The 25,434-nt window shown below is 39.1% G+C and overlaps 3 protein-coding genes across 4 annotated transcripts in view; 2 read left to right on the top strand and 1 right to left on the bottom strand.

Annotated features, from left to right (window-relative positions):
• The window catches only part of cpsf3 (cleavage and polyadenylation specific factor 3), a 36,703-nt gene extending 30,084 nt beyond the window's left edge, over positions 1–6,619 (top strand). Inside the window, exons 16-18 of the mRNA XM_043678130.2 lie at positions 885–954; positions 2,612–2,711; positions 5,839–6,619. Of these exons, the coding sequence (XP_043534065.1) occupies positions 885–954; positions 2,612–2,711; positions 5,839–5,943 (275 nt within the window). The 3' untranslated portion in view covers positions 5,944–6,619. The remainder of the gene's footprint in view (positions 1–884; positions 955–2,611; positions 2,712–5,838) is intronic.
• Positions 6,620–7,207: 588 nt separating this feature from the next.
• iah1 (isoamyl acetate hydrolyzing esterase 1 (putative)) lies at positions 7,208–20,392 on the top strand. 2 transcript variants are annotated; one of them, XM_043678100.2, is made up of 6 exons: positions 7,208–7,296; positions 9,024–9,076; positions 10,636–10,784; positions 12,737–12,898; positions 16,545–16,666; positions 19,951–20,392. In XM_043678100.2, exons 1-6 carry the CDS (start codon positions 7,237–7,239, stop codon positions 20,119–20,121), a joined length of 717 nt encoding a protein of 238 aa, XP_043534035.1. In that variant the 5' UTR covers positions 7,208–7,236; the 3' UTR covers positions 20,122–20,392. The 2 variants fall into 2 exon arrangements, with proteins under 2 accessions (XP_043534035.1, XP_043534042.1); XM_043678107.2 differs by having other exon boundaries at positions 7,214–7,296; positions 9,027–9,076.
• A 2,354-nt stretch (positions 20,393–22,746) lies between these two features.
• The window catches only part of adam17b (ADAM metallopeptidase domain 17b), a 74,682-nt gene continuing 71,994 nt past the window's right edge, over positions 22,747–25,434 (bottom strand). Inside the window, exon 20 of the mRNA XM_043678080.2 lies at positions 22,747–23,656. Coding sequence (XP_043534015.2) covers positions 23,303–23,656 — 354 coding nt within the window. The 3' untranslated portion in view covers positions 22,747–23,302. The remainder of the gene's footprint in view (positions 23,657–25,434) is intronic.

Raw genomic sequence — 25,434 nt, 5'->3', positions numbered from 1 at the left:
AGTTGGCTGTTAATGAGGTCAGTACCGGGAATAGGTTCCAGCTAGTCTGGAAGAGGCCCGATACTCGAGCAGATGGAAGATCTTGAATGGTAATTAAGGTCTTGGGAAAAGGTGGTCAGTCTGTCAGGGCAGGACATAGTTAAAAAAATTTTTAAACTTTATTTTCTGTGGAAGAAGGTTTGGCTGATGATGATACAAAGATGAAGATTTAAAAGCTGCCTGCCTAATCTACCTTACCAGCTTTTGGAAACCCAAAGAATAGAAAGGAGAGTTCGAAGTATTGCTACCTTTACCTGAGTGAACTGAAAAGGTGACTCTGATTGACGTCTTCTGAAAAGCAACCAAAGGAGTCCACTTCTAAACCTTTGAATCAATACATCATGAAAACCATTTGAGTAATCGGGCCAGTTTTGTTGTTTCCTTTTATTCAAGCCTTAGCTGTGTTTGTTTGTATGTCTGTCTTTTGTGCGAATGGGAGAGGGACAACAAATATTTCAGATTTAATGCATAGTCATTCGATTACCTCATTATTTAATTTTTTTCTGTGCTAAAATTATTGTATCTTTAATAAATTGTTAACTATGTTGTGTAAGATATACAACCAGTGTCTGGAATTAATAATTCACAAAATTGGAATTGGTTATTCAAAAGTCTGGTTCAGAACTATTTGAGTAACTATTGAAATTCTTCAAAGGTTTTCATTTTACTATATCGCAATTACAGTACAGCCTGTCATAACAATTACAATAGAATGCTTTTTGTGCCTTATAAACCAAAAATAAGTCATCAGTTCCCATTTAGTATCTCTAATGTACCCCTCACTTTTATAAGTATTGCTTTATCTAATAAATAGATTATTAGTAAAATATTTCTTTTTTCTCTAGTTGTTCAGCAAAACTCGAGCAAAAAATTTGACAAGGAAATGTATGCAAAGAGATTGGAGATCATGCTCGAGTAAGTTGCTTCATTTGTTTGAATTCTAGTGAGCAAACAAAATTCCTAATTTAGCTGGTCCTCGTAGCTGACATATTTGAAACATTGTTGGTATGTATATTTTGTCGACGTATTTGTGTGTGTGTTCCCTAATCCCAGAAACTAATGTGTTTTTTCTTACACTCCAAAGGCTCTCACTAAGAGTTGTGTAAGACTGGCTGCAGATGACATGGCCTCAGAATTCTCCAGTTTTGGAGAAGTAATTGGCCTTTGGCTCTCTCTGAAAGGCTGGTTGAAATTAAATTTGTTCAGTGAATAATTGGCTAGGTCTAAATCTTCCAGGTCAAAATAAACACAACTTCACACAAACCTACCAAGTTAGTAAGAGCTTGCAGATGAATGATTGAACTGCTAGTTTAAATGAACTAGCACGTGAACCTTAAAATTTAGATTGGAAACAATCTAAAATGGATTTCATCATGAAATTAAAACTGCCCGTAGATACTTCTTATACTTATTTCTCCTATATTATTCCACACGCACACAATGTGCTTTTTCACTCTACAAGACAGAATGTTGTACTGTGATTAAAGCTGTGTGCAATTTTTAAATGAATATTATACTTGCATACTTTTAATCTAAAGCACAGTGGCAGTTATTGCTCTGATTTTTTTATTGTATGTGGACTGCCCATTTTAGTGTGCAGACCCTTTAAATTCTTTGCAAAACTTGGCACATGGTAATTTAAAGAAGACAACTTGTGCTCAGCCTACACACAAACCCCCTGGTTAATGGACAAGCAGCTTTGACAGAACATTGCTTATTAGTGAGGTTATGTTAAAAAGGCAGAAACTGCTGGAGAAACTCAGCAGGTCTGGCATCGTCAGTAGAGAGAAAGCAGAGTTGATGTCTTGAGTCCATAGAAACATAGAAGATAGGAGCAGGAGGAGGCCATTCGGCCTCTGAAATTCTGAAGAAGGTTCACTGGACTTGAAACATTCATTCTGCTTTCTCTCTGCAGATGCTGCCAGGCTTGCTGAGAATCTCCAGCAATTTGTTTGTTTCAGATTTTTAACATCTTTGGTTGTTTGTTTTAGTATATTAACAAAGCGCTTATTTTGGAGTGCATATTTACAGCTTCAGTGAAAAATTAACTTCAGAGCCATTGGAATCTACTGAGTCAACATACTTTCATGTCCTGAGCATACGTCAGTAAACTCCCCAGCAGCATGGAATTCTTCCATTCTCATCCTTACTCTGGACATCTGTAATTATGCAGCTGACGGGAGTTCTGTTCCATACAAAACAAAGTACTTTTTATTGGACCCATTTTTCGAAGCCCAAATCCCTTTCCTTCCTACAGTAACGATTTGTGTTTGCCACAGCTGTAAATGTTTCTCGTACTATTACATTCACCTTTCTGAAAATATAATTTTCCCTAAATTTGTGCACAGCAATAATGCACAAACAATCAAAAGTAATATTGACCATTCCCAATGGAGAAGAATGCAGATTGTCAATATTGTTGCTGAATTTAATCTTGTTGAGGAAATTAGGATAGAACTGTACTTTGTGATAGATATTATTTTGCAAATAGGATTGATAACATTGCAGTGTTCCCAACTGTGAAACCTTTTGAAAACACAATTTAACGACAAAATTATCTTTCCCCTTCCAGAGATATGTTTGGACAGGAATGTGTGACTAAATCTAAAACTGGCAATACACTGTCTGTAACTGTTGATGGCAAAGCAGCGAATATTTCTCTGGATACACGGGCAAGTATTCACCATTTTGTGACTGAGTCACGTGATTGCTAATGTGCAAGATGGGACAAACTCTTCTGCTTTGTTTCATGTTATGACACTCTTGCCACCCCCCACCCCCAGTTGTTCCCGTCCTATATCTGCTTCCTGGCATGTCAACAATCAAGTGAAGAGGAGGCGGAGGCTGCATATTCTGAACATTGTTCTGTCATGTATATCTAGGAAATGTGCAGTTATAAACAAATTAATTAGGTTCTTCATTCAGAGAGTAGTAGGGGTGTGGAATGCCCTGGCTGCAACGGTAGTATACTCGCCAACTTTAAGGGCATTTTAAATGGTCATTGGATAAACATATAGATGATAATGAATAGTCTAGGTTAAACAGGCTTCAGATTGATTTCACAAGTTGGTGCAACACCAAGGGCCTGTACTGTGCTGTATTGTTATATGTTCTAATATATACGCACATATTAGGATTCATAGCATTTCTAAGCCTCTGAATGACATGTTAATTGACTTTAAACACTAATTTCCCTTTTTCAAATGGGTAACTAAAAGAGCTGAACAGACTGCAAAGATGAATGACTTCAATCAATTGCACCAGAATGATTTGCATGTGAAACTTTCACAAGTTGTGGTTATCACTGGCTAGGCCAGCATTTGATGCCCAAACCTAATTGCCCTTGAGAAAGTGGGAATGAGCTGCCTTTTTGAACAACTACAGTTCATGTAGTGTAGGGACCACCCATAGTGTTGTTTGTGAAGTCAGAGTCATACAACACAGAAACAGGCCCTTCAACCAATTTGTCCATGTCAACCAGGTTTCCTAAACAAGTCCCATTTGCCTGCATTTGGCCCATATCCCTTTAAACCTTTCCCATCCATGTCTCTATCCAAATGTCTTTTAAGTGTTGAAATTGAACCCACCACACCACTTCCTGTTTCAGGATTTTGAATGTCAGGATTGTGTTTGGGCTTAGAAAGGAATTTGAAGTGGGGGTGTCTCCATGCATTTGCTGCCCTTGTCCTTCTGGGTGGTAGAAGTCACAACGTTGCTTTTTGTGAGCAAAGGATTCTTGGTGAATTACTGCAGTGCATCTTGTAGATGGAACATACTGCTGCCACTGTACGTTGGTGGTGGAGGGAGTGAATGTTTTAAGGTGGTGAACTGGGTGTCATTCAAATCAGCTCCTTGTCCTATCACTCACAGTCCATCACGCTCATAACTTGTACCTTTTAGTTGGTGGACAGGCTTTGGGAGTCAAGTAGTGCACCTGGCCTTACAGGAACTATATTTTTATGGCTGGTCCTTTTCAGTTTCAGTTCAATGGTAACATCTAGGATATTGAAGATAGTGTATTCGGTAATGATAATACTATTAAATGTCAAACAGCGATGGTCTCTTGTTGGAGATAGTTACCACATGGCACTTAAGTGGCAGGATGTTATTTGCATTGTGCCTTTTTTGGGAATTAAAATTTATTTGTGAGGACACAGAAATATCACTTTTTACTTAGATTTATAGAGATGTACAACACAGAAACAGACTCTTCGGTCCAACTCATCCACAATATCCTAAATTAAATTAGTCCCATTTGCCAGCTCTTGGTCCATATCCCTCTAAACCCTTCCTTTTCATATACCCATCCAGATGCCTTTTAAATGCTGTAATTGTGCCAGCCTCCACCACTTCTTCTGGCAGCTCATTCTATCCACGCACTACCCTCTGCTTGAAAAAGTGTTGTTTTGTTATTATTTGTGAAAATAGATATTTTAGTATTTTGTTTCTAAAAAAGAATACTGGTTTAGATTTTTGTGCCAATCTAAGCTATCATTAGTTGTTTCCATACATCATAAACCTATGAACACATTTCCAGTGACTGCTGTTTTTATGCAGCAAGTCTGGATGATGTCAGCACGTAGAAACCCACATTTTAATATATTGATTCAAACTATAACCTCAAATGGTCTCTAAGATTACATCACTAGAATGCTGTGCAAAGAGTCTCATGTCAAATCACTTTAGTCAATTGTTTCTTTTAAAGCATTGCTATTTTACTTCTTGCTTTTATCTGCCTTTATGCGAAGGTTCTTTTGAGAGTTCCAAGGTTGTTATAGTTGAGGTTGCAGGGATACACTGATTTATTTTTAGTCCCACTCTTCTACTCCAGTGGTCACAACAAATTTCAAATTTAAACATGATGTGGCCAGTTACATGGGTCTCAGATTGTAGCTGGTTTAGTAATAAAAACAAGTCAGCCAGGTTTCTTTAGCTTAACAAAAAATAATGAATTTGTTACAAAGAAGCATGCAAAGAGTGTTAGCAAAAGATGTTTAGACTGTGCAATGATTAACCTTGTAATTGTATCACTCTAGTCATGTGTAGTTGCTTAATCAAAATAGTTTGTAAGAGTACTAAATACCTAACTTCTGCTCTGCCTGCTGAATGGCTCAGTAAAATTAGTTGAGTCACTCAAAAATAATTTCCATTAACCGTAAAATCAACTGTTATTCGAGTTTAATTGGATGGTCATACTGAACAAAAGATGGACTCCTGGATGCGTGATGCAGCTTTAGTTAAATGGATATGTATCATCTTGTGTCTGATTGAGATTAAAGCACATTATTGAGCACTGACAGGAAGCTTCATACTGCCCTTAGCTCATGAGTACCTGATCTGAAAGTGGTGCTGAACTTTAATGTTTTCTTACCCATTTGTTATTAACTACCTTGATGAGCACAAACATTTCAAAAGATTTTTTCAAAGATTGCTAGGGATTAAATTAAAAAAAAGCACTGTTACTTTGCCTGCCTTTTCTTCAGTTTGTAGTTCTTGTGAGATAATGTTTTAAAAACTTTGTTGGATATATCCATGTTTATTTTCCTCACATATGGCACCCAATCTTATCAGACTATCTTTCAACCAATATCGACTGCAGGATTTTTTTGATAAGGCCTCTAAAGGAGTTTACATGGATCTAACATATCAAAATTGACATGCAGAAGGAGTAAATTAAAAGTAGAGCTTTAAAAGCTTTGGATGAAAACAATGCAGAGAGAGGTGTGTTATGTTAAAACTCACTGTTGATGTGTATCTTTTTCAACATTTTCCTAATTCTGTTTGTTTATTTTCCCATAGGTGGTTGTGTGTGAAGAGGGTAGTGTGGAGGATGAACCACTTCGAGAAATGGTCGAAGTAGCAGTACAGCGGCTTTATGAAACAATGCACCCAGCACTCTTCTGAAATTATGAAAAACAGTAATAAATATGAACAGTAGAACATTTGTATTATTTTCAGATTGTAGGATGTAGTGTTTTAATGACATCCTTTTTTGTTCTGTTAAACATGTAAGTAAATGCTACAAATGATCTTGTCTAGTTTTTTTATTCATTCATGGCATGTGTGCCTCACTAGCAAGGCCAGTATTCATCTCCTCAGTCCTAATCATTCTCAAAGGTGGAACCCTGCAATCTTAGTGATGAAGGAACCTTTCCAGGATTTTGATGGAACTAATTCATTCATTGTCATTGATATTCAATGTCAGAAAAGTATATGTTTTGTAGTGGGAAAGTACTAAAAATATGAATTTTGTGATAACCTTCAAATGTAAGCAAATACTGGAGTATATCTAAAAGTTTAACAAAAAAACTGTCCTTTAGGCTGAAGTTATACGCATTCATCATTGGTAACTCTGCAGTCTTTGAATTATTGTTTTCCTGAAAAAGTACACTTTTTGCTGTCTAACTTGAGTGGCAAGATAGTAAATTTAAAAATGTCAGAACCTTATCATGAGTACTGTGGTGCCTGTTGAGTGCACAGTAAGATGGGAGCAAAAAAATACTGCAGTTTTATTAAAATAAATATTTTAATTTTTTGTCGTGCTGTTTTTCTCATTAAACAAAACATTATGGTAATAGTGCTTATTGCCATCCATGTTTTATTTCATTAAAATTTCACAACATGCAATAGCAGGAAACCTTATTTGATCTTAACCTTCAGTTGTTGCATCAATCATTGCAAGTAGAAAATATAGTAACATGAATTTGTAGAAGAAAACTATGGCCCTTTCTACTTTTCCTTCTCACCTCCTGGTATAAGTGACATGTTGTTGATTAATCTGAAGAATCTATTATTCTGTAGTGGATCCAGATATTGTGCAAGGAAAACACCAATGGTAGAGTCATCTGTCCACCCCGCAGTTTACACTCATGTCACATTTCAAATTAATGTGCTCTCTCCCAAAATTAAAAAAAAGCTTTAAAAGTGTAAACCTGCCCTTCACAAAGTTACAGTATTGCACCAAATATGATCAAAAACAGAACGATGATGTGTCGTGATGCCGTACTGAGCGTCTTAATATAAACACACAGTAGTTTAGAAACCAGGAATGGGATTAGAAGAACTCCTTGAGAGGCTGTGGCTGAGGGAGGAGTCTGTGCTCAGGGGCGGGGGGAACAATCTGGTCCGGCCCCACAGGCGGCGGGGAGCGTGTTCCGGGGGAAGGAGAGCGGCCGCGCACCAGTTCCGGGGGCGACAATGTCGGCCAGAGGCTTACTGTGGCCCAAAGTGATCTTATTTGGAGACTCCATCACTCAGGTAGTGGAGAGAGGGTGGTCCCTGAGCTGTCGGTGATCAGTCTCACACTGCTATTATTGATTGGAGAAGTTTACTTTAACTGCCTTTTATTCAGACATTGAGTAAATAGCCCAGTTTATGGCTGGACCATGGAGGAAGGGTCTGGGCTGTAACTGTGGGGCTTACAGGGAGAGGCTGGGGGCAGTGGGTTTGCTCGGATGTTCATCCAAGGGGTTGGATGGGCCAAATGGCCTCTGCCTGTACTGCAGGGATTCTCTGGATTACTGCCTCAGCAGCACATTCAGCCCCTGCTTTTGTATTCTAGCCCTTTCCAAATGAATGCTAACGTTGCATTTGCCTCCTTTAACTCTCACCAACCTGCAGAGAATCCTGAACTAGGAATCCTAAATCCTTTTGTGCATCAGACTTTCAAAGCCTCGGTCCACTCCAGAAAAGCTTGCAAACAGAAAAAAAGAGACAGTTCACTTTCTCGCATTCATAGGATGTCACTGTAGCAGGGTGAATTGTCTATAGAGTTCAAACAGGGAATACTGAGAAAGATGGGAATCACATCATGTTTAAGGACTTTGGAGAGGACATATGGGTTGGAAATTTGGTTTGTGAAGACCAGGGACCATGAGGGGACGTTTTTCTTTTTAGTAATGGGAGATTTAAAGGGAAAAAAAGATACAGTACCTGACGAGAGATAACAGTTAATTATATCAGCCAACATAGGGCCAAGTTCTTGGCTGATTGATCAGTAGTTCTTTAGATATAATGTTGAGTGAAAAGAGAAGGGCGTTAGAGAGGATATGATGGAAATAAGAGAGAAAAATGAGATTTCAGGCTTAGGGCAGCGGGAAACTTTAGAGGAATTTTGGCGAAGGGCGATCATGGAATTAAATGAAGTAATAAATCATCAGAGTTGCTGCTTGGAGGAACTCAATCCGTACAATTAACGTTGGAGGTTTCTGTGGAGGAGGCAGAGAAGAGGTTTTTCATATGGTGGTTTGTAGTAAAGAAGCAGACAGGAGATCATGGAATGAAAGGCAGTTTTAGCAGATTGGTGCAGGACTCAGTCGTTTGTTAATGTGATCCAAACAGATCTGGTGTTGAATCACTAAAGTAGTTATTTACCATATTTATTCAAATCTGCATCCCTTGGTCTTTAGAGAATGGTGATGAAGACCATACCAAGGAAAACAATTAAAGTAATCAAGTTATGGTTTCATTGGAAGCAGTGTCACAGGTTAAGGTGAGACACATGCCTAAGTGACCCCTTTATTCAAAAGGTTCATTCCACGCTGGGACAAGTGAGCCAGTTTACAGGTTTATCATGCTGAATAACATGTTTCATACATTTGCTGAACAGATCCAGAGCACTGAATGGACGTATCACAAGAATCCATAAGATTCTTTCCACTGGAATTTTTAGAAATGCTGATTACCCTTGCTGGGAGCAGGAATTTCTAGGCAGGAATAGAGTTTGTTATTATAAAGCTATAAATAAAGACTCAGTATTACTAATTCCATAAGGTGGCAATTTCAGCAATTACTTGCAATGTAACAATCCACTTCGTAGAATGTAGTGTTTTCTTTCACCATGGTGGCAGGCTGGAAATCTGACTAAAAGCTATTTATATTACCTAAGTTCACTGCAATATGGACTGGGATTGATGGAGAAAAGTTACATCAAAACCTATATTTCTTGATTGTTTAATTGTGCATTATACTCTTTTGCTTCTTAGCAGTCCTTTGATAGAGGAGGTTGGGGTGCTGCAATTGCAAACAGACTTGTTCGGTAAGTTAATCAATCTACCGGTGATGTGATGTCTGGAAAGAAGCTGTCTTTATCAATTAAAATACCAAATTGCAACTTCAAGCATTGCTGCTTAGAACTCCCTTTTTGCTCAAAGTAGCGTCTTTTTTTCCTTTATTCATTCAAGAAGGCATCACTGACTAGGCCAGCATTCATTACCCATCCCTAACTGCCCACAGGGCACTTAAGAGTCAACCACATTGCTGTGGAGTTGGAGTCACATGGAGGTCAGACCAGGTAAGGATACGAGTTTCCTTCCCTAGAGGACATTAGTGAACGAGACGAATTTTTCTGACAATCGATGATGGATTCATGGTCATCAGATATTTTACACCTACTTGAGACAGAAGATCAGGCCTCAATTTAAGGTCTTATCTGAAAGTCAGCAGACCCCCCTCCACCCCCAGTACAACACTGGAACATCCCTGGAGTGGACATGAACTCTCAAGCTCATGAATGAGGCATTGAACCATTGACATCCATGAAGATGAGCACATTTGTAAAATAAATTGATCACTATGCAGAAGGAGGTGAACTGAATTGAGTTAACAGCTGGGCCAGAAAGAGGTGATGAGCTTATGGGATGTAGGCGTCGCTGGCTGGTCAGCATTAATTGCCCATCCCTAGATGCCCTTGACATGTTGGTGGTGAACTGCCGTCTCAAACCGCTGCTGTGGGTTGACTCACAGTGCTATTGGGGAGGGAATTGCAGGATTTTCACTCAGCGATAGTGAAGGGATGGGCAACATATTCCCAGGTGATAATGTCCCTGGACTAGTAACCCGGAAGCCTGTCCCAGGCTAATGTTCTGGACAAATAGGTTTGAATTCTCCCCTGGCAGATGGTGATAACTTAATAAACATTTGGAGTAAAACGCTAGTCTAATACTGACAGTCGATTGTTGTAAAATAAAAGATTTGTTCACTAATTGCCCTCAGGGAAGGAAATCTGCCATCTGCACCTGGTCTGGCCCACATAGGATTCCAGACCCACAGCAGTGTGGTTGACTCGAACTGCTCAATGGGCAGTTTGGGATGGGCAATAAATGCTGGCCATGTCCAAACAACTAATTTAGAAATAAGTTCTGAGAAAACACAGGGAAGAGGAAATGTGGAAGTAACAATTAACTTACAATTGAACAAAGAAGAAGAAATGGGAAATAGCAATACCAGAGCTGTGATGGATGTGAATATGAGGATATTGAGCCAAGGGGAATTGAGATGACAATTGATCGTGGAAGTTGGATCTTAAAATTGATTCAGAAGGATCCCAGTGAGGATAAACGCAAGATTGGAAATGGATTGTGCCATTATATCAAATTGTAGATGATTAAAGATTTGTTAAAGGTGAGCATTAAAACAGTCAAACCTCACAATAATAGAGAGATGATTATGACAACTGCTTCCAGAAAAATGGAATAGTTTCCAGAGTGAGTATGCAAGCAGTGTATTTAATGGTGGATGTATTGCCTTGTGTGTGTGTGTGCATAGCACAATTCCTGTTATTACTTTGCCACACAAAATTGTAATTTATTTTTGTAGGAAGTGTGACGTGCTAAACCGTGGCCTATCAGGCTATAACACAAAATGGGCCCTAAGCGTTCTGCCAAAGATTATTACTCAGCCTGCTAACCAAGAAACAATTGCTGCTGTCATAGTCATGTTTGGAGCAAATGATTCTGCCCTGAAAGGTAGGCATTATACACAGTCCCTCTGCTCTCAGCCTGCTGTATCTCAAGTTTTTAGCAAATGTCAGCTAGAAATATCCTACTTAGCTAAGTAGAAATACAACCAAAGCTGAAATGAACCATAAGCAAGTTCTTAAGTTTGATTTCCAGGCTGTGCTATCAGTTGATCCCAGCTGGTGCGATCATAAGGATTCTTCACTTGATCTTGGTCCCACTGAGATGGAAAGGAGATAATTATTTATAGTGTTCCTGGTACGTGTGTTTCTTAAATAATTATACAATTGAGCTTAACTGCCAGCAACCCACACAACAGTCAGCTATTGGTAGAATATTTTCTTCAGTGTTTTCTGCTGTTGTTATCCTCACTTAAAGCGTCAGATATGGGTCCACCATTTGTATTGGGTGTGCAACAATAATGGTAAAACATGGACTGTCAATATTCAAATCTCCATCATTTGATTTTAATGCCTCAGATCCTCACAGACTGAAATGGTTTCATATAGGAAGAAACATGGACATAAAATGGCTGCAGTGATCACCTGACCACAGATGGAGGCAAGCTTCGTGAAATCAATGTGAGATCACAAAACTGTGAGCCAGTATTAAAATAGAAATTGCTGGGAAAACCCAGTAGATCTGGCAGCCCCTGTGGAGAAAAAGCAGAGTTGATGTTTTGGGTCTAATGGATGCCCTATTTCTAGACGAAATGAATCTGCAGGTTTTTGTCCAAGCCAGACATCGCTGTTCCTTCAGTGTTGTTGGATCAAAATCCTCAAAGTAACTCCCTACCAGCATTGTGGGTCAACCTACAGTACATGGACTTAGGCGGTTCTAGAAGGCAGCTCACCACCATCTGAAGGGCAACTAGGAATGGGCAATAAAGTGACACCCAGTCAATGACATTCACATCCCAGAAGTGAAATATTTTAAAATTCTTCCTGTCTAGACCAGACGTTCCTCCATTGTTAAACTTACTACGGTGTTTGTGTATGCATTGTTTTATTATCTTCTTCTCCAGTAAACAGGTCATAAAATTCCTCTTTCTATCACACAGGAAGCGTTTTGTTATTGGCTCCCTAATGTTGACTAGAATCATGTTTTAAATGTGATGCAGCCCTGTTCTAAAGAAATATCAGAATATCAAAATATTTGTTGCAACAGGTGGCAAAAAACTATTTAACCCTGGGTGAAGTATTTGTTTGTCACTACCAACCCCAATATTGCTGTCACCTGATCACCAGCTTTGCTCATTTTCAGCAGGTGCATGGTGATCACAAGTGGGAATTTTGGATTTTTTTTCTTCTCTCCGTAACCTGAGAGGTTTAATTCCCTTACACATTGCTGATTGGGGAGCAGCTTTCTAGCATGGTCCTGAAATTGAAACTTGCATCAACCAATCACAGGAAAGAGCCTGTAATAAGGTGGGGGATGCTGGCTGTTTTCATAAAGTATCCATATATTGTCGTTAGATTTCTCTACATTAACTCTTAAACTTAGGATTAATGCAAAAAAATTTAATAAGTGATAAGCTTAAAGGTTTTTCACTGCTTTGAAAAACAATGCTGAGGAATGCACCTACTTAGCAATAATTGTTGTCTATAAGAGTTGTCTATTTTCTTACATCCTCTATTGATTGGTTGTAAAGGAATTTTTCTATGAGCATAGGAACAGTGTGCCAAAGCAGACTGAAATGGGAAAGATAGTAATTGATAAAATCTGTTCCACCAAACTAAAGGCAGTGTAGAAATTACAATAATTTATAAGGTTTTACATCTCTTTACAAATCAACAGGTTTGTTGGAAAAGACTGTACCATAAACTGTAGAGGTTTCAGAAATGAAGTGGTTGACACTGAAAGGTGGAATAGTGGCATTAATTGCTTCAAACTTTTTGAGAGAGCTTCACTGTCTGATTTGCAGCCTGCTAGTTTATCTTTTTGTTTTATTGCGAGACTAGATATAAATCCAGTGCAACATATTCCTCTCACTGAGTATGCTGAAAATCTGAAAGGTGTAGCCCAATACCTGAAGTCTATAGGTATTTGTGAAGACAAGGTGATCATGGTGACTCCACCTCCACTGGATGAATCAGCTTGGGAAGAGGAGTGCATTGCCAAAGGTAATGTAAACACATTCAAATGCACAGACTAGAAGCACAAACTGTACATCATAAATTGAGAATCATTAGAATCTCTAATCTGCTGTGATTGCTACTAGATAGAGAAAAGCAGATGAGAAATCAGTCTCCTGAGATGCATTCCCACCTCAAACATCCAAACACCAATTTAGATTATTTTGAAGTTTGTAGAAAATGACAATGTTATTTGTTCCCTTTTAAAATGTGTATGTGCTGAATTCTTCAGCAGTCCTGTTGTACTCTATCTGAATGCACGCAGCATTCACAAGGTGGACGATCTTAAGTCACAAAGATACATGGGTATGATCTAAATGCCATTACAGAAACATGGCTTCATGGATGTGCTAATTTCGATTTGGTATTATGCAATGAAAAAAGGCTGCACGACAATCGATGTATACCAAAAGCCTTTGGGGATGAGTGAGCATAATATGATAGAATTTTACATTATGTTTGAAGGTAGACTAGTTAATTCTGAAGCAAGTGTGTTAAATTTGAATAAATGAAATAATGAAGGCGTTAGCACAATTAGATTAAAAGTCATGACCGAGAATAGTCGTGACTAATGGAGTAGCACAAAGATCAATACTTGTACCATTTGATTGCCAACTCCACATCATAGATATATACTATGAACAGCTGGGGCCCCAAAACCTAAGTGGAAATGTGGCATAGTGAGGAAGGGGTAAAGTGGCTTCAGGAGAACTTGGACAGACTTGTTGAATGGGCAAGAACATAGCAGATGGAATATAATGTGGAAAATGAGAGATTGTCCACTTTGGTGGGAGAAAATTATGTGCAAAGTATTTCCTAATGGTCAGAAGCTGGACAGTGTAGCTGTGCTCCTCAGATGCTGCCTGAACTGCTGAGCTTTTCCAGCACCACTCTAATCTAAACTCTGGTTTCCAGCATCTGCAGTCATTGTTTTTACCTAGCTGTACAGAGAGGCCAAACAACATCCCCTCTACATTGTGTGGCTGCAAATGCACAGCCGCTGCAATGTTCCATGCACAGCAATCAGCATGCCAAGGCAGAGAACAATGTAAACTTCTGTTTCTGGACATTGCTACTGTACACAGACCTAAGGTGTAATTGTCGATAAGTCACTCGAGGCTGACAAGCCATTAGAAAGCCTAATAGAATGTTATCCTCTATTACGAGAGGTGTACGGTAATGAAGTCTTACTATTCATAGGAGCTTGGTTAGACTATCTCTGGAGTGTGTGCATAGTTTTGGTCTTAGCTCAGGAAAGATAGCATCATCGTGCAATGAAGGTTCACCAGACTTGTTCCAGGGAAGGCAGGACTGTCCTGTGAAGAGAGAGATTGGGAAAACTGGGCTTGTATTCCCAGAGTTTCGAAGGAGAGGTGACATCATTGAAACTTAGAAATTACTTTACAGGGATAGACAAGCATGATGTTTCCCCTGGTTAAGGAGTCTCGAACCAGAGGTGAAAATTTAAAATTAAGGGGGATGTCAATTTTTAATTCATGACATGACAGGCTGGATCAGCACTTACTACCCATCCCCAGATACCCAATGGGCATTTGAGAATCCGCCATATTACTGTGCATCTGGAGTCACATGTAGGCCAGACCAAGTAGGAATGGCAGATTTCCATTCCAAAAGAATATTAGTGAACTAGTTGTGTTTTCACGACAATTGACTGTAGCTACGTTGTCATCATTAATTAGGTCTGCTTTTAATTCGAGATTTTTAATGAATTCAAATTTCACCATCTGTCATGGTGGGTTCAAATCTAGCACTAATCCACACACTTAGATCTGAAATGAGGAGGTTTTTGTTTTAAAATACAGAAAATTGTGAACCTCTGGAAGTCTCTTATCACAGAGGGCTATGGGAAGCTCAGTCTTCCAGTATGTTTAAGGTAGAGGTTGAGAAATTTCCGATTACCTGCAGCAAACAGGGTTCTGGGAATGGGAAAGGGAAAGACACTGAAATCTTCGATGATCAGACTGAATAGCCTATACCTGCTCCAATGTTGATTCTTTAAGGTGTAATTACAAGTGAATAACTTGTGAATATAATCATTTTGGAAATTATGCAAGAAGGAAGCATTTCTGTCCTTTTGATCTTTCGCTCGCTCTCCCTTTCCCTGCTGATCCTACCACCAGTGACTTTTTAAGATTCTCCTAATAATAAGCATAATCTACGAACTGGTCAACAGCCTTCTTGTTGTTAAGCCCAAGTTCTGGAATTCTCTCCTTGTGACTGTCTCTGTACCTTGTTTAAGGCATTCCTTGGATTGTAACTCTTTGAGCAAATGTTTTGGTCATTTGCTATGTGTCATTCATTATTAATGAAACATTCCAAGGCACTTCACTTTATGTGACAGGCACAGTATAAACATTGGGAAACATCATTGTTAATTCCGCAGTCTCCCATCCTTTGAGACTAATGTGCACTTCACCTACTGTGTTTTTATATACCTATAGAAGCTCTTGCTGTTTTATTTGTTAGTAAACACTCATTCTAATTTTTGTTTTGTTGAATTGTGTTTTTTTGGTTCCTATTGCCAGTCTTATGGCATATCATAAATCATCAGTTTCGCGTAGTTTTTCTTTTAATTTAATAACATCCTTAACTAGCCACTGTTAAGGGACCTAAACACCATTCAAAAATAATTCCTTTCCCCTACTTTTCCTTATGAGACATTATTTCTCACTACTGTACCAATTTCATTCTAATATCAACAAACCTATTCTGCCATCTCAATTTCAAACTGTCAAGTAAGGGGAAATTTTTCACTCAGAGGGTGGTAGGTGGATGGAATGAGCTGCCAGAGGAAGTGGTGGAGGCTAGTAAATTTCAGCATTTAAAAGACATCTGAAAGGATATATGAATAGGAAGGGTTTGGAGGGATATGGGCCGGTTGCTGGCAGGTGGGACTAGATTGGGTTGGGATATCTGGTCAGCATGGACAGGTGGACCGTGGGGTCTGTTTCCATGCTGTACATCTCTATGACTCTCTAAGTAACTTTGAATAAATAATTCCCAGCCTTAGTCACCTTACTACCATGTTTTTGTAATGGCTATCATCATACCCACATTTCTGCTCCAATACTATGTACATTCAGATAACGAAAAATCTTTCATTCTTTTTCCTGGTGCACTCATATTGCGTGCTCCATCCTTTCCTGTTCCGCCTTAGTCATCATTACTCATATTGCTACCCTGTACTATTGCTTTGTCCTTCCCCTCACTTTCAGGACCATCTTCAGAAAACAGCAGCTACTACTCTAACCTTACCACCTCTTACAAATACATTCCTTTTAACTCCCTCAGTCGAAAAGACTCCAGCAGCATGGCATTATGGTCAGTTTTGCTAATCATACCTCCTCTCGTTCTCACAAGTGAAAAGAATATCAAACCTGTTGGAAAAGTGACAGAGCAGAAGCTCCTTCGGTGCTACTTTCTGGATATAAATATAAATACCTGACAAAGTAGCCAGTTAACATTCCTCCTTCTCTGATTGCAGTATCTGAAGCGCATCTCTGGTGTAACATTGCTGAACCAAAGTTCCTTAAACTGTAAAATCTGGTTGCTGTTGATAACACTATTGTCTAATATGATGAAAGATAACTTGCAACTCTGACCTTGTTTTCAGGTAGTAAGTTAAACAGATACAATTCAGTAACCAACCAGTATGCTGCAGCTTGTGTCAAGGTTGCAGAAGAATGTGGAATTGATGTGCTCGATCTCTGTACCTTGATGCAAATGAAGAATCAGGTAAGAAAAAAATAAGATGCAGTGTGAACAACTGTAATGCTCGGAAGGGAACTTTGTATGTGCTGAGTCCATGCATTTGCTGCCCTTGCGGTTAAGAGTTGAAGGTTTGGACGGTGCTGTTGGGAGAGCCTTTGAACTGCTGGTAACAGACTCCCGGAGATCAGTGTGACAGACAGGTTGGAGAATTAAAATGCCAGATGATCAAAAGCTCAAGATCACACTTTCAGATTGAGCAGAAGTGTTTCAGAAAATGGTCTCAATCTGTGTTTAGTATAAAATGGACCATATAATGAGCAGTAAATAGAATAAAAGGTATATGACAATGGCTGTAACACTTCAAAGTGTTTGGGCCTTGGCTGGTGAGGAGAGTGAAATGAGAGGAAAATCTCAGGTTTTCCATCTCCTGCACTTGCATAAAAAGGTTCCAGGGAATAAACTAATTGGATTGTACCATTCAGTGTTGTATCCAAAAATTGATCGTTTATCAGCTAATTTGTTGATTCAGTAATAAAACTTGGGAGCACCAGAGACTGAAGCTGTCAGTGCATGAACATGCTAGATTATCTGTAATAGTGCGAAGTATAAGTTGCACAAGCTAAACAAGCAGGAGGCTGGAAGAACACAGCAAGCCAAGCAGCATCAGGAGGTGGACAAGTCAACGTTTTAAGTGTAACCCTTCTTCTAGTTGCACAAACAGCAGGAAACATTGCTTTACAGAGTTATACAGCACAGGTTTAGCATGTTAAAGCTCATCAGAAACCTTGCAGCAACCTGTGGAACCAATCTGAAGCCCATCTATCCTACACTATTCCATTTTCATCTGTATGTTTATCCAGTGACAATTTAAATGCCCTTAAAGTTGGTGAGTCCACTACTGTTGTAGCCAGTGCATTCCACGCCCCTACTACTCCGAGTAAAGAAACTACCTCTTACATCTGTCTTCGTACTAGCCATCGCCATCCGAGGAAAAAGGCTCTCAATGTCCACCCTATCTAATCCTGATTATCTTCCATATCTCAATTAAATCACCTCTCAACCTCCTCCTCTCCAACAAAAATAGCCTCAGGTCCCTCAACCTTTCCTCGTGAGACCTTCCCTCCATACCTGGCAACATCCTAATAAATCTCCTCTGAACCCTTTCCAAAACTTCCACATCCTTCCTATAATGCAGTGACCAGAACTAGACGCAATACTCCAAGTTTGGCCGCACCAGAGTTTTGTACAGCTGCAGCATGACCTCATTGCTCCGAAAATCAATCTCTCTACCAATAAAAGCTAACACACCGTATGCCTTCTAAACAGCCCTATTAACCTGGGTGGCAACTTTCAGGGATCTATGTACATGGACACCGTGATCTCTCTGCTCATTGACACGATCAAGAATCTTACCATTAGCCCAGTACACTCTATTCCTTCCAAAGTGAATCATCTCACACTTTTCTGCATTAAACTCCACTTGCCACTTCTCAGCCGAGCTCTGCAGCTTATCTATGTCCCACTGTATCCTGCAACATCCTTCAGCACTATCCACAACTTCACTGACTTTAGTGTCATCCACACATTTACTAACCCATCCTTCTACACCCTCATCTAGGTCATTTATAAAAATAACAAACAGCAGTGGCCCCAAAACAGATCCTTGCAGTACACTACTAGTAACTGAACTCCAGGATGAACATTTCCCATCAACCACCACCCTCTGTCTTTCAGCCAGGCAATTTCTGATCCAAACTGCTAAATCACCCTCAATCCCATGCCTCCATATTTTGTGCGATAGCCTGCCATGGGGAACCTTATTAAATGCCTTACTGATATCCATATACACATCAACCACTTTACCCTCATCCACCTGTTTGGTTACCTCAAATAACTCAATAAGGTTTGTGAGGCATGACCTACCCTTCACAAAACCATTTTGACTATGCCTAATTAACTTATTCCTCTCTAGATTATAAATCCTATCTCATATAACCTTTTTCAACAGTTTACCCACAACCGAACTATAGCTCACTGGTCTATAATTACCAGGATTGTTTCTACTTCCCTTCTTGAACAAGGGGACAATATTTGCTATCCTTCAGTCTTCTGGCACAATTCCTGTTTAAGAGTGCATTATGGTTTAATAAGTCTTCTGCTTTCCTGACACAATCCTGCTTAGGAGAAAGTGAGGACTGCAGATGCTGGAGATCAGAGCTTAAAAATGTGTTGCTGGAAAAGCGCAGCAGGTCAGGCAGCATCAAAGGAACAGGAGAATCGACGTTTCGAGCATAAGCCCCTCCTGAAGAAGGGCTTATGCCTGAAACATCGATTCTCCTGTTTCTTTGATGCTGCCTGAACTGCTGTGCTTTTCCAGCAACACAATCCTGTTTAGAGATGAATAGGCCACTGACCTTTTTGAATCTGTTATGCCATTCAGTAGGATCACAGCTGATCTCATTACTCCACATTCCCACCTATCTCAATAATCTTTCACTCTCGTGAAGAATTTATCTACTTCTGCCTTAAAAATATTCATGGACTCTCTCTCCATTGCCTTTTTGATGAAGAGTATCATCTTGGTCATAAACAGGTGACTCATGTTTTTTTTCCTAAAATAGCGATCCTCTATGTTCTAGATTCTTCCACAACAGAAATCATCCTCTCCATATCCATCCTGCCAAGACCATTCAGGATTTTGTGTTTCAATCAAGTTGCCTCTTATTCTATGCCTTGCTTTTATAGACCTTCTTCATAATCAAACCTGTTCATTCCTGGTATTAGTCTAGTAAACATTCTTTGAACTGCTTCCAACCCATTTACATCTATTTGTAAATAAGATTAGATTCCCTACAGTATGGAAAGTGGCCCTTTGGCCCAACAAGTCCTCACTGACCCTCCGAAGAGTAACTTACCCAGACCCATTTCCCTCTCACTAATGCACCTAACACTATGGGCAATTTAGCATTGCCAATTCACCTGACCTGCACATCTCTGGACTGTGGCAGGAAACCAGAGCACCTGGAGGAAACCCACGCAGACATGGGGAGAATGTGCAAACTCCACACAGACAGTTGCCCGAAGCTAGAATCGAACCTGGGATAAGCAGACCAGCACTGCTGCAAATGTGGTTTCACCAATGCCCTGTAGAACTAAAGCGTAAAATACTGCCAATAGAAGGTTATGTAAATTCAATTTCTACGTTTCGACGTTGCTGTGGCTGTAGTCAATCTAAACTACAGCTAGCCATCTTGTCTGTGACTAGCTTGTAACTGATAACTTTGAAGGCTCTTTTTAACACAATACAGGACTTTTGCTCTTATCTTTCGGATGGACTGCACTTATCAGAGAAAGGGAATACATTTCTGGAAACCCATTTATGGGCCCTGCTGGTAAAGAAAACTGAAAGACTGCCAATGATTCTACCTCACTGGAGTAACGTTGATCACCTGAATCCTGAAGCCAGCTTCCCGGTGTAATTCAATCACAGAGGGTTTCAACGTATTAAACATAACAATGGAATATGTATGGAACTTAGGAGCTACAGAACATTGTTATGCAGAGTGACAGCAAACATACAGGTTACATTTGTACAACAAACGTTTTTGCGAGATACCAAATGAATTCCAGTTTTATACTTTACGTTTTGATTAATTATCGCTTGCTTCATAATCTCTATGACTCTATATGAGATCTGAAACATGTAAAAACTTCAAAATAAAGTGATGCTGAAGTAACAGTTTGAAATTACTGCTACTGTTGTTATGTAGATCTCATTGCATTACAGCTTTTCTCAAAAACAATTCCAACAGCTGGTATCCTTGTGTCGACCCAACAATAAAAATACCTCAAGATATCTGTGCTTGTGGAATAGAACAGATGCCCATTCTAATCCCACTTTCCAACACTGCAGGTGCAAACTGAGGTTCCTTTTAAATGAGTTGAGGGTTTCTGTCTCAATCGCCAAACAGGGCAAATAATTCCAGACCTAGATTGCTGTCTCAGTTTGTTCAATATATCATATCAGTTGCATGCAGGACATTGTGATCTTTTGCTATAAATTCTGTGTCCTATAACCCTGCTCCACAGCTACCTGAAGAAAAAACAGCGCTGCAAAAGCTAGTGCTTCCAAATAAACCTGTTGGACGATAACCTGATGTTTTACGATTTTTAATTTTATCCACCCCAGTATCTCCATATTGTGGCAGCCTGTGCAGAGACAGTTTCAGTTGATCCATTCAGATTCTGGGTTAACAAAAAACAAAATACTGCCAGACCTGCGAACAATTTTCAGGTTTTTTAAAAATTTTCTGACTCATCGTCCTGATCAATTAAGTCATATCATTCTCACTTCCTGTCATTTTCAAAACTGCTTTTAAAATAGAAGTTTCTGAACTCATTATCATTCTGAATAAGAAGTGATACCTACATAACCTATTTAGAGCAGAGGCCAATTAGCTTAACCTCAGTTGTTAGTAACATTTTAATAGTACATTAAGGATGAGATTGGATTACTAGAAAGTGTGTAGTAAAATAGGGCTGAGTCAGCATCACTTTGTCAAATCTGTTAAATTCTTTGGAAGAAGTAACAAGGAAATTAGACAGAGAGCCATTTTACATGATCTATTTGCATTGCCAAAATGCCTTTAACAAGTTGCACGAGGTCACAACTATTCATGTTATACATTAGTGATCTAGACAAAGGAACAAAGGGAATTATTAAATTTGCAGATGAGAAAAAGATAAGTAAAAGGACAGATAGTGTTGAGATGTGGGGTGGCTGCAGAAAGACTTGGACTGGTTAGGAGAGTGGTGAAAGAAGTGGCAGATGGAATACAATGTGGGAAAGTGTGAGGTTATGTACTTTGGTAGGAAGGGTAGAGGTGTAGGCCATTTTCTAAATAAGAGGTTTTCAGCAATCTGAAGCACAAAGCATTTGAGAGATCTGATTTAGATTTCTCTGAAGGTTAACACTCAAGTGGAGTTCACCATTAGGAAGGAAAATGTAATTAGCGATTTTTGAGCTTTGTAGCTCAGGTTGGTAAGTATGTAAGTTAGCTTGCGGAGCTTGAAGGTTTGTTTTCAGACATCACCATACCAGATAACATCAGTGAGAGTCTCTGGTGAAGTGCTGGTGGTGTGTCCCACCTCTTTATTTATAGAGATCTTGGTTTCTTAAGGTGGGTGATGTCATTTCTTTCCAAGGGAGGGTAGCTATTTTCTAAACCAATTTAACCATTCTAACCAGAACTCCATCAGTAAACATATCAATTTAGATCCTATCTACCTTCCCTTGAAAAAAAGAACTGAAAATGACCTTAACCACCTTAAGAAATCAGGACCTATAGGGAGGCCGGACACACCGCCAGCACTTCACCAGAGACTCTCACTGATCATGTTGCCTGGTATGGTGATGAAATGTCTGAAAACAAACCTTCAAGCTCAGCAAGCTAACTATACTTAGGAAAATGTAACATTGGCATTCGTTTCATGAGGGTTAGAATACAAGACCAGAGATGTACTGCTGAGGCTATATAAAGGCTCTGGTCAGACTGAATTTGGAATACGGAGAACAATTTTAGGCACCATATCCAAAGAAGGATGTGTTGGCCTTAATGGCGGGTCCAGATAAGATTCACAAGAATGGTCCTGCGAATGAAGGGCTTGTCATATGAGGGATGATCGAGGACTCTGGGTTTGTGATTGGAGGGAGTGGAATTTTGAGGGCTGGATGTAGTGGACATGGAGAATTTGTTTCTATTAGTAGGAAAGACTAGGTCCCAAGCACACAGCCTCAGAGTGAAAGCACAGCCTTTTAGAAGGAAGATGAGGAGGAGTTTCTTCAGGCAGAGTGTGGTGGATCTGTGGAACTCTGCCAGAGGCGGCTGGGTAGATCTAGTCATGCGGTGTACTTAAGACAGATAGACAGCTTCTTGAAATATGCAGTTCAAAAATTGCATGGAGCTGAGAAACCTATCAACCATGACTAAATGACAGAGAAGATTTGATGGGGTGAATAGCCTAATTCTGCTCCTATATTTTAGGTTTATTCCCCCGCCACCCTTCCCAATACTTGAGGTACCTTGGTAAAACAGACAAATTAATTAAAAATCCAAACTTTATTAAAGTACATTTTCATAACAGTTCCCCAAAGTTTTTATATACACAAAAGCTTAAATCATTACAAAAATTGCAGCAATCTTCCCACATTGCTTGCAAGTACTGATACAGGGAAAAGAAGTCTGACGTGTTAGTTATAAATATGATAAGCTAACAATTTGTGTATCAGTCCTTTCAAACAACAATGCCAATTCCTTGATTTTTTTTGTTTAAAAAGAAAAATACTTGCATTGCATGCAACACTTGATGTCTATGTCCAGGTATACACTGAATGTTATAATTAATTCAACTTCGTTAATTTGAGATTAGTCATGATTGGGCCAAATTATTTATTTAAAAAAAACTTTAGAATCAGAGTTGCATTCTTCAGGACTAGCTGAGTGTCTTAAGTCAGGAACAAACGGTTTTAAAAAATACTGCAACAATAGACAAAATACCATATCAAATTTACATATAGATGGATCCAACTTGTAACAAAAATCAGAGAAGCCACATGATAAATAATTCAGTTTTATAAAAAGACTACTCTGACTCAGGATCTCAGCACTCCGTCTCCTTACTGTCAATGCGGGTTTGCCGCTGCAATTTAAATGCAGATGCCTTGTCACTCCTGTTGACGGTATGACCTGTTAAATCTTCAAAGGATTTTGCTGCTTGGCTACTATTTGGAAAAGGATCCTCATCTAACGCACTCTCACCAATTAGAGAGTCAGCACTAGGATCTTCCTGTATCGTGTCCATGCGATGATGGTCAGGTTTTGTTGGCACTGCCACCGTTGGGATAGTCACCTGTGACGGTGGTGCTGGTGGCAGTTGAAAACGGTTTGTAGACTGAGGAAAAGACTTCACTATTCGTACTGAGGCAGATTCTAAGCTGCTAAACATCTCCGGGTTCTGTAATAAATATTTTAAAAATCACATTTTACAAGCTAATGCATTTCCAAAGATAACACAAATTAAATGTTACAATCAAGCATCCAAAAACCGCACTTGCATTACAAGTGTTTATTATTCTTTCATAGTATGGGATGTTACTGGCTAGGCATATATATTGCCTTGAGGAAGTTGGTGGTGATAATCTTCTCAACAACTTAACTGATTTGCAACGTCAGTTAAGAGTGGACACATTTGTGCTGGTCTGGAGTCACATACAGAGCAAACTGGGTAAAGATGGCAGATTTGCTTCCCTAGGAGAAATTAATGTGCCAGATGGAAATTTTACAACAATCCTGCAGTTAACACTGTCACCATTAATTACACCAGTTTTTCATTCCAGATTTATTAAATACTGTATAGACTCGTGTAAAAGTCAAACGTTTTAGATGTTTTTAAGGCTAAATTTATGGGGTCACCTCTTACATGGATACTGCTTTTGAGGGGCTGAAATTTATGCCAAAATACCATATCGTTTCACAGTTTGATTCTCCAGCATTTCAACAGTAATCAGTGTTTCGTCCATGTTTCCATTGCATGATAACTTGTAGCCTTCCTTCTGCTGATTTCTGAATATAAACTGATGAAACTAATATAATCTTCTAGATCAGCAGGCAGTTTTTGTGCTATCTTAATTCCCTGCCAAAGTACTAAGGCATACCCCCTCATGAACCTTGTGCATCGAGCAGCACTTGCCTTGAAATCCGAAATTCCATTTTCTTTTGATTCGTTTTGCCAAATTGGTGTGAATTGTACATCAAAACACATAATAGCATTAAAAAATTTCTTATTATAACATTTATGTTCAGGATAATAACAGATCAACATTTGAGAGTCAAGGTATCTGTAAAGAACTAAGGTCGGCTTTTACAAGATATATGGAAAATTCCAGATTTTTTGGCCCAACATTGATGCCGACATATATATATATATATATTCCACAGCTACCTCTGAACAGTGTGCAGTAACATCCCACTATGTGTTACCATTACAGTTAATAACTTAAAATCAAATAGAAAATAGAGTGGCAATCTGTCATAGTGTAATTCAATGTATCTCTCTTTTGCTTATGGGGAATGCAGGGGGTGCATAGCTCCAAGAGGTAAATCTTTATTTTAAGCTTAATTTCTCTAGTTAAAAGAGAAAATTATTTTTTCTCCTATTTTAACACAGTCTAGCAACAGCAGTTTTACGTTTTGGACCCTAAAAGCATCAGAGTGAAAGCACATCCTTTTAGAAGGGAGATGAGGAGGAGTTTCTTCAGGCAGAGTGTGGTGGATCTGTGGAACTCACTGCCAGAGGCGGCTGGGAAGGTCTAGTCATGGAGTGTAATTAAGACAGATAGACAGCTTCTTGAAATATGCAGTTCAAAAGTTGCATGAGTTGAGAAACCTAACAACCATAACTAAATGACAGAGAAGATGTGATGGGGTGAATAGCCTAATTCTGCTCCTATATTTTATAGTTTTATTCCCCTGCCACCCTTCCCAATATTTGAGGCTCCTTGGTAAAACAGACAAATTGGATTTTTAATTAAACTTTATTAAAGTACAACGCTTTCATAACAGTTCCCCAAAGTTTTTATATTCACAAAAGCTTAAATCATTACAAAAATTGCAGCAATCTTCCCACATTGCTCGCAAGTACTCATACAGGGAAAAGAAGTCTGACGTGTTCGTTATAAATGTGATAAGCTAACAATTTCTCCTATTTTAACAATCTAGCTACAACAGTTTTAC

The sequence above is a fragment of the Chiloscyllium plagiosum genome, unplaced genomic scaffold, assembly GCF_037043375.1.
Source record: "Chiloscyllium plagiosum isolate Xiang-an unplaced genomic scaffold, Cpla_swu_hap1 HiC_scaffold_3, whole genome shotgun sequence".
In the NCBI taxonomy this organism is placed as follows: Eukaryota; Metazoa; Chordata; class Chondrichthyes; order Orectolobiformes; family Hemiscylliidae; genus Chiloscyllium; species Chiloscyllium plagiosum.
The sequence above is the reverse complement of the archived record's forward strand: the minus strand, read 5'-3'. Positions and strand labels throughout refer to the sequence as shown.

Coding starts and splice junctions, on each gene's coding strand:
- iah1 (XM_043678100.2), top strand. CDS start 7,237: ATGTCGGCCAGAGGCTTACTGTGGCCCAAAGTGATCTTATTTGGAGAC. Junction 10,785..12,736: donor AAATGATTCTGCCCTGAAAG/GTAGGCATTATA, acceptor TTGCGAGACTAG/ATATAAATCCAGTGCAACAT. Junction 16,667..19,950: donor TGATGCAAATGAAGAATCAG/GTAAGAAAAAAA, acceptor AACACAATACAG/GACTTTTGCTCTTATCTTTC.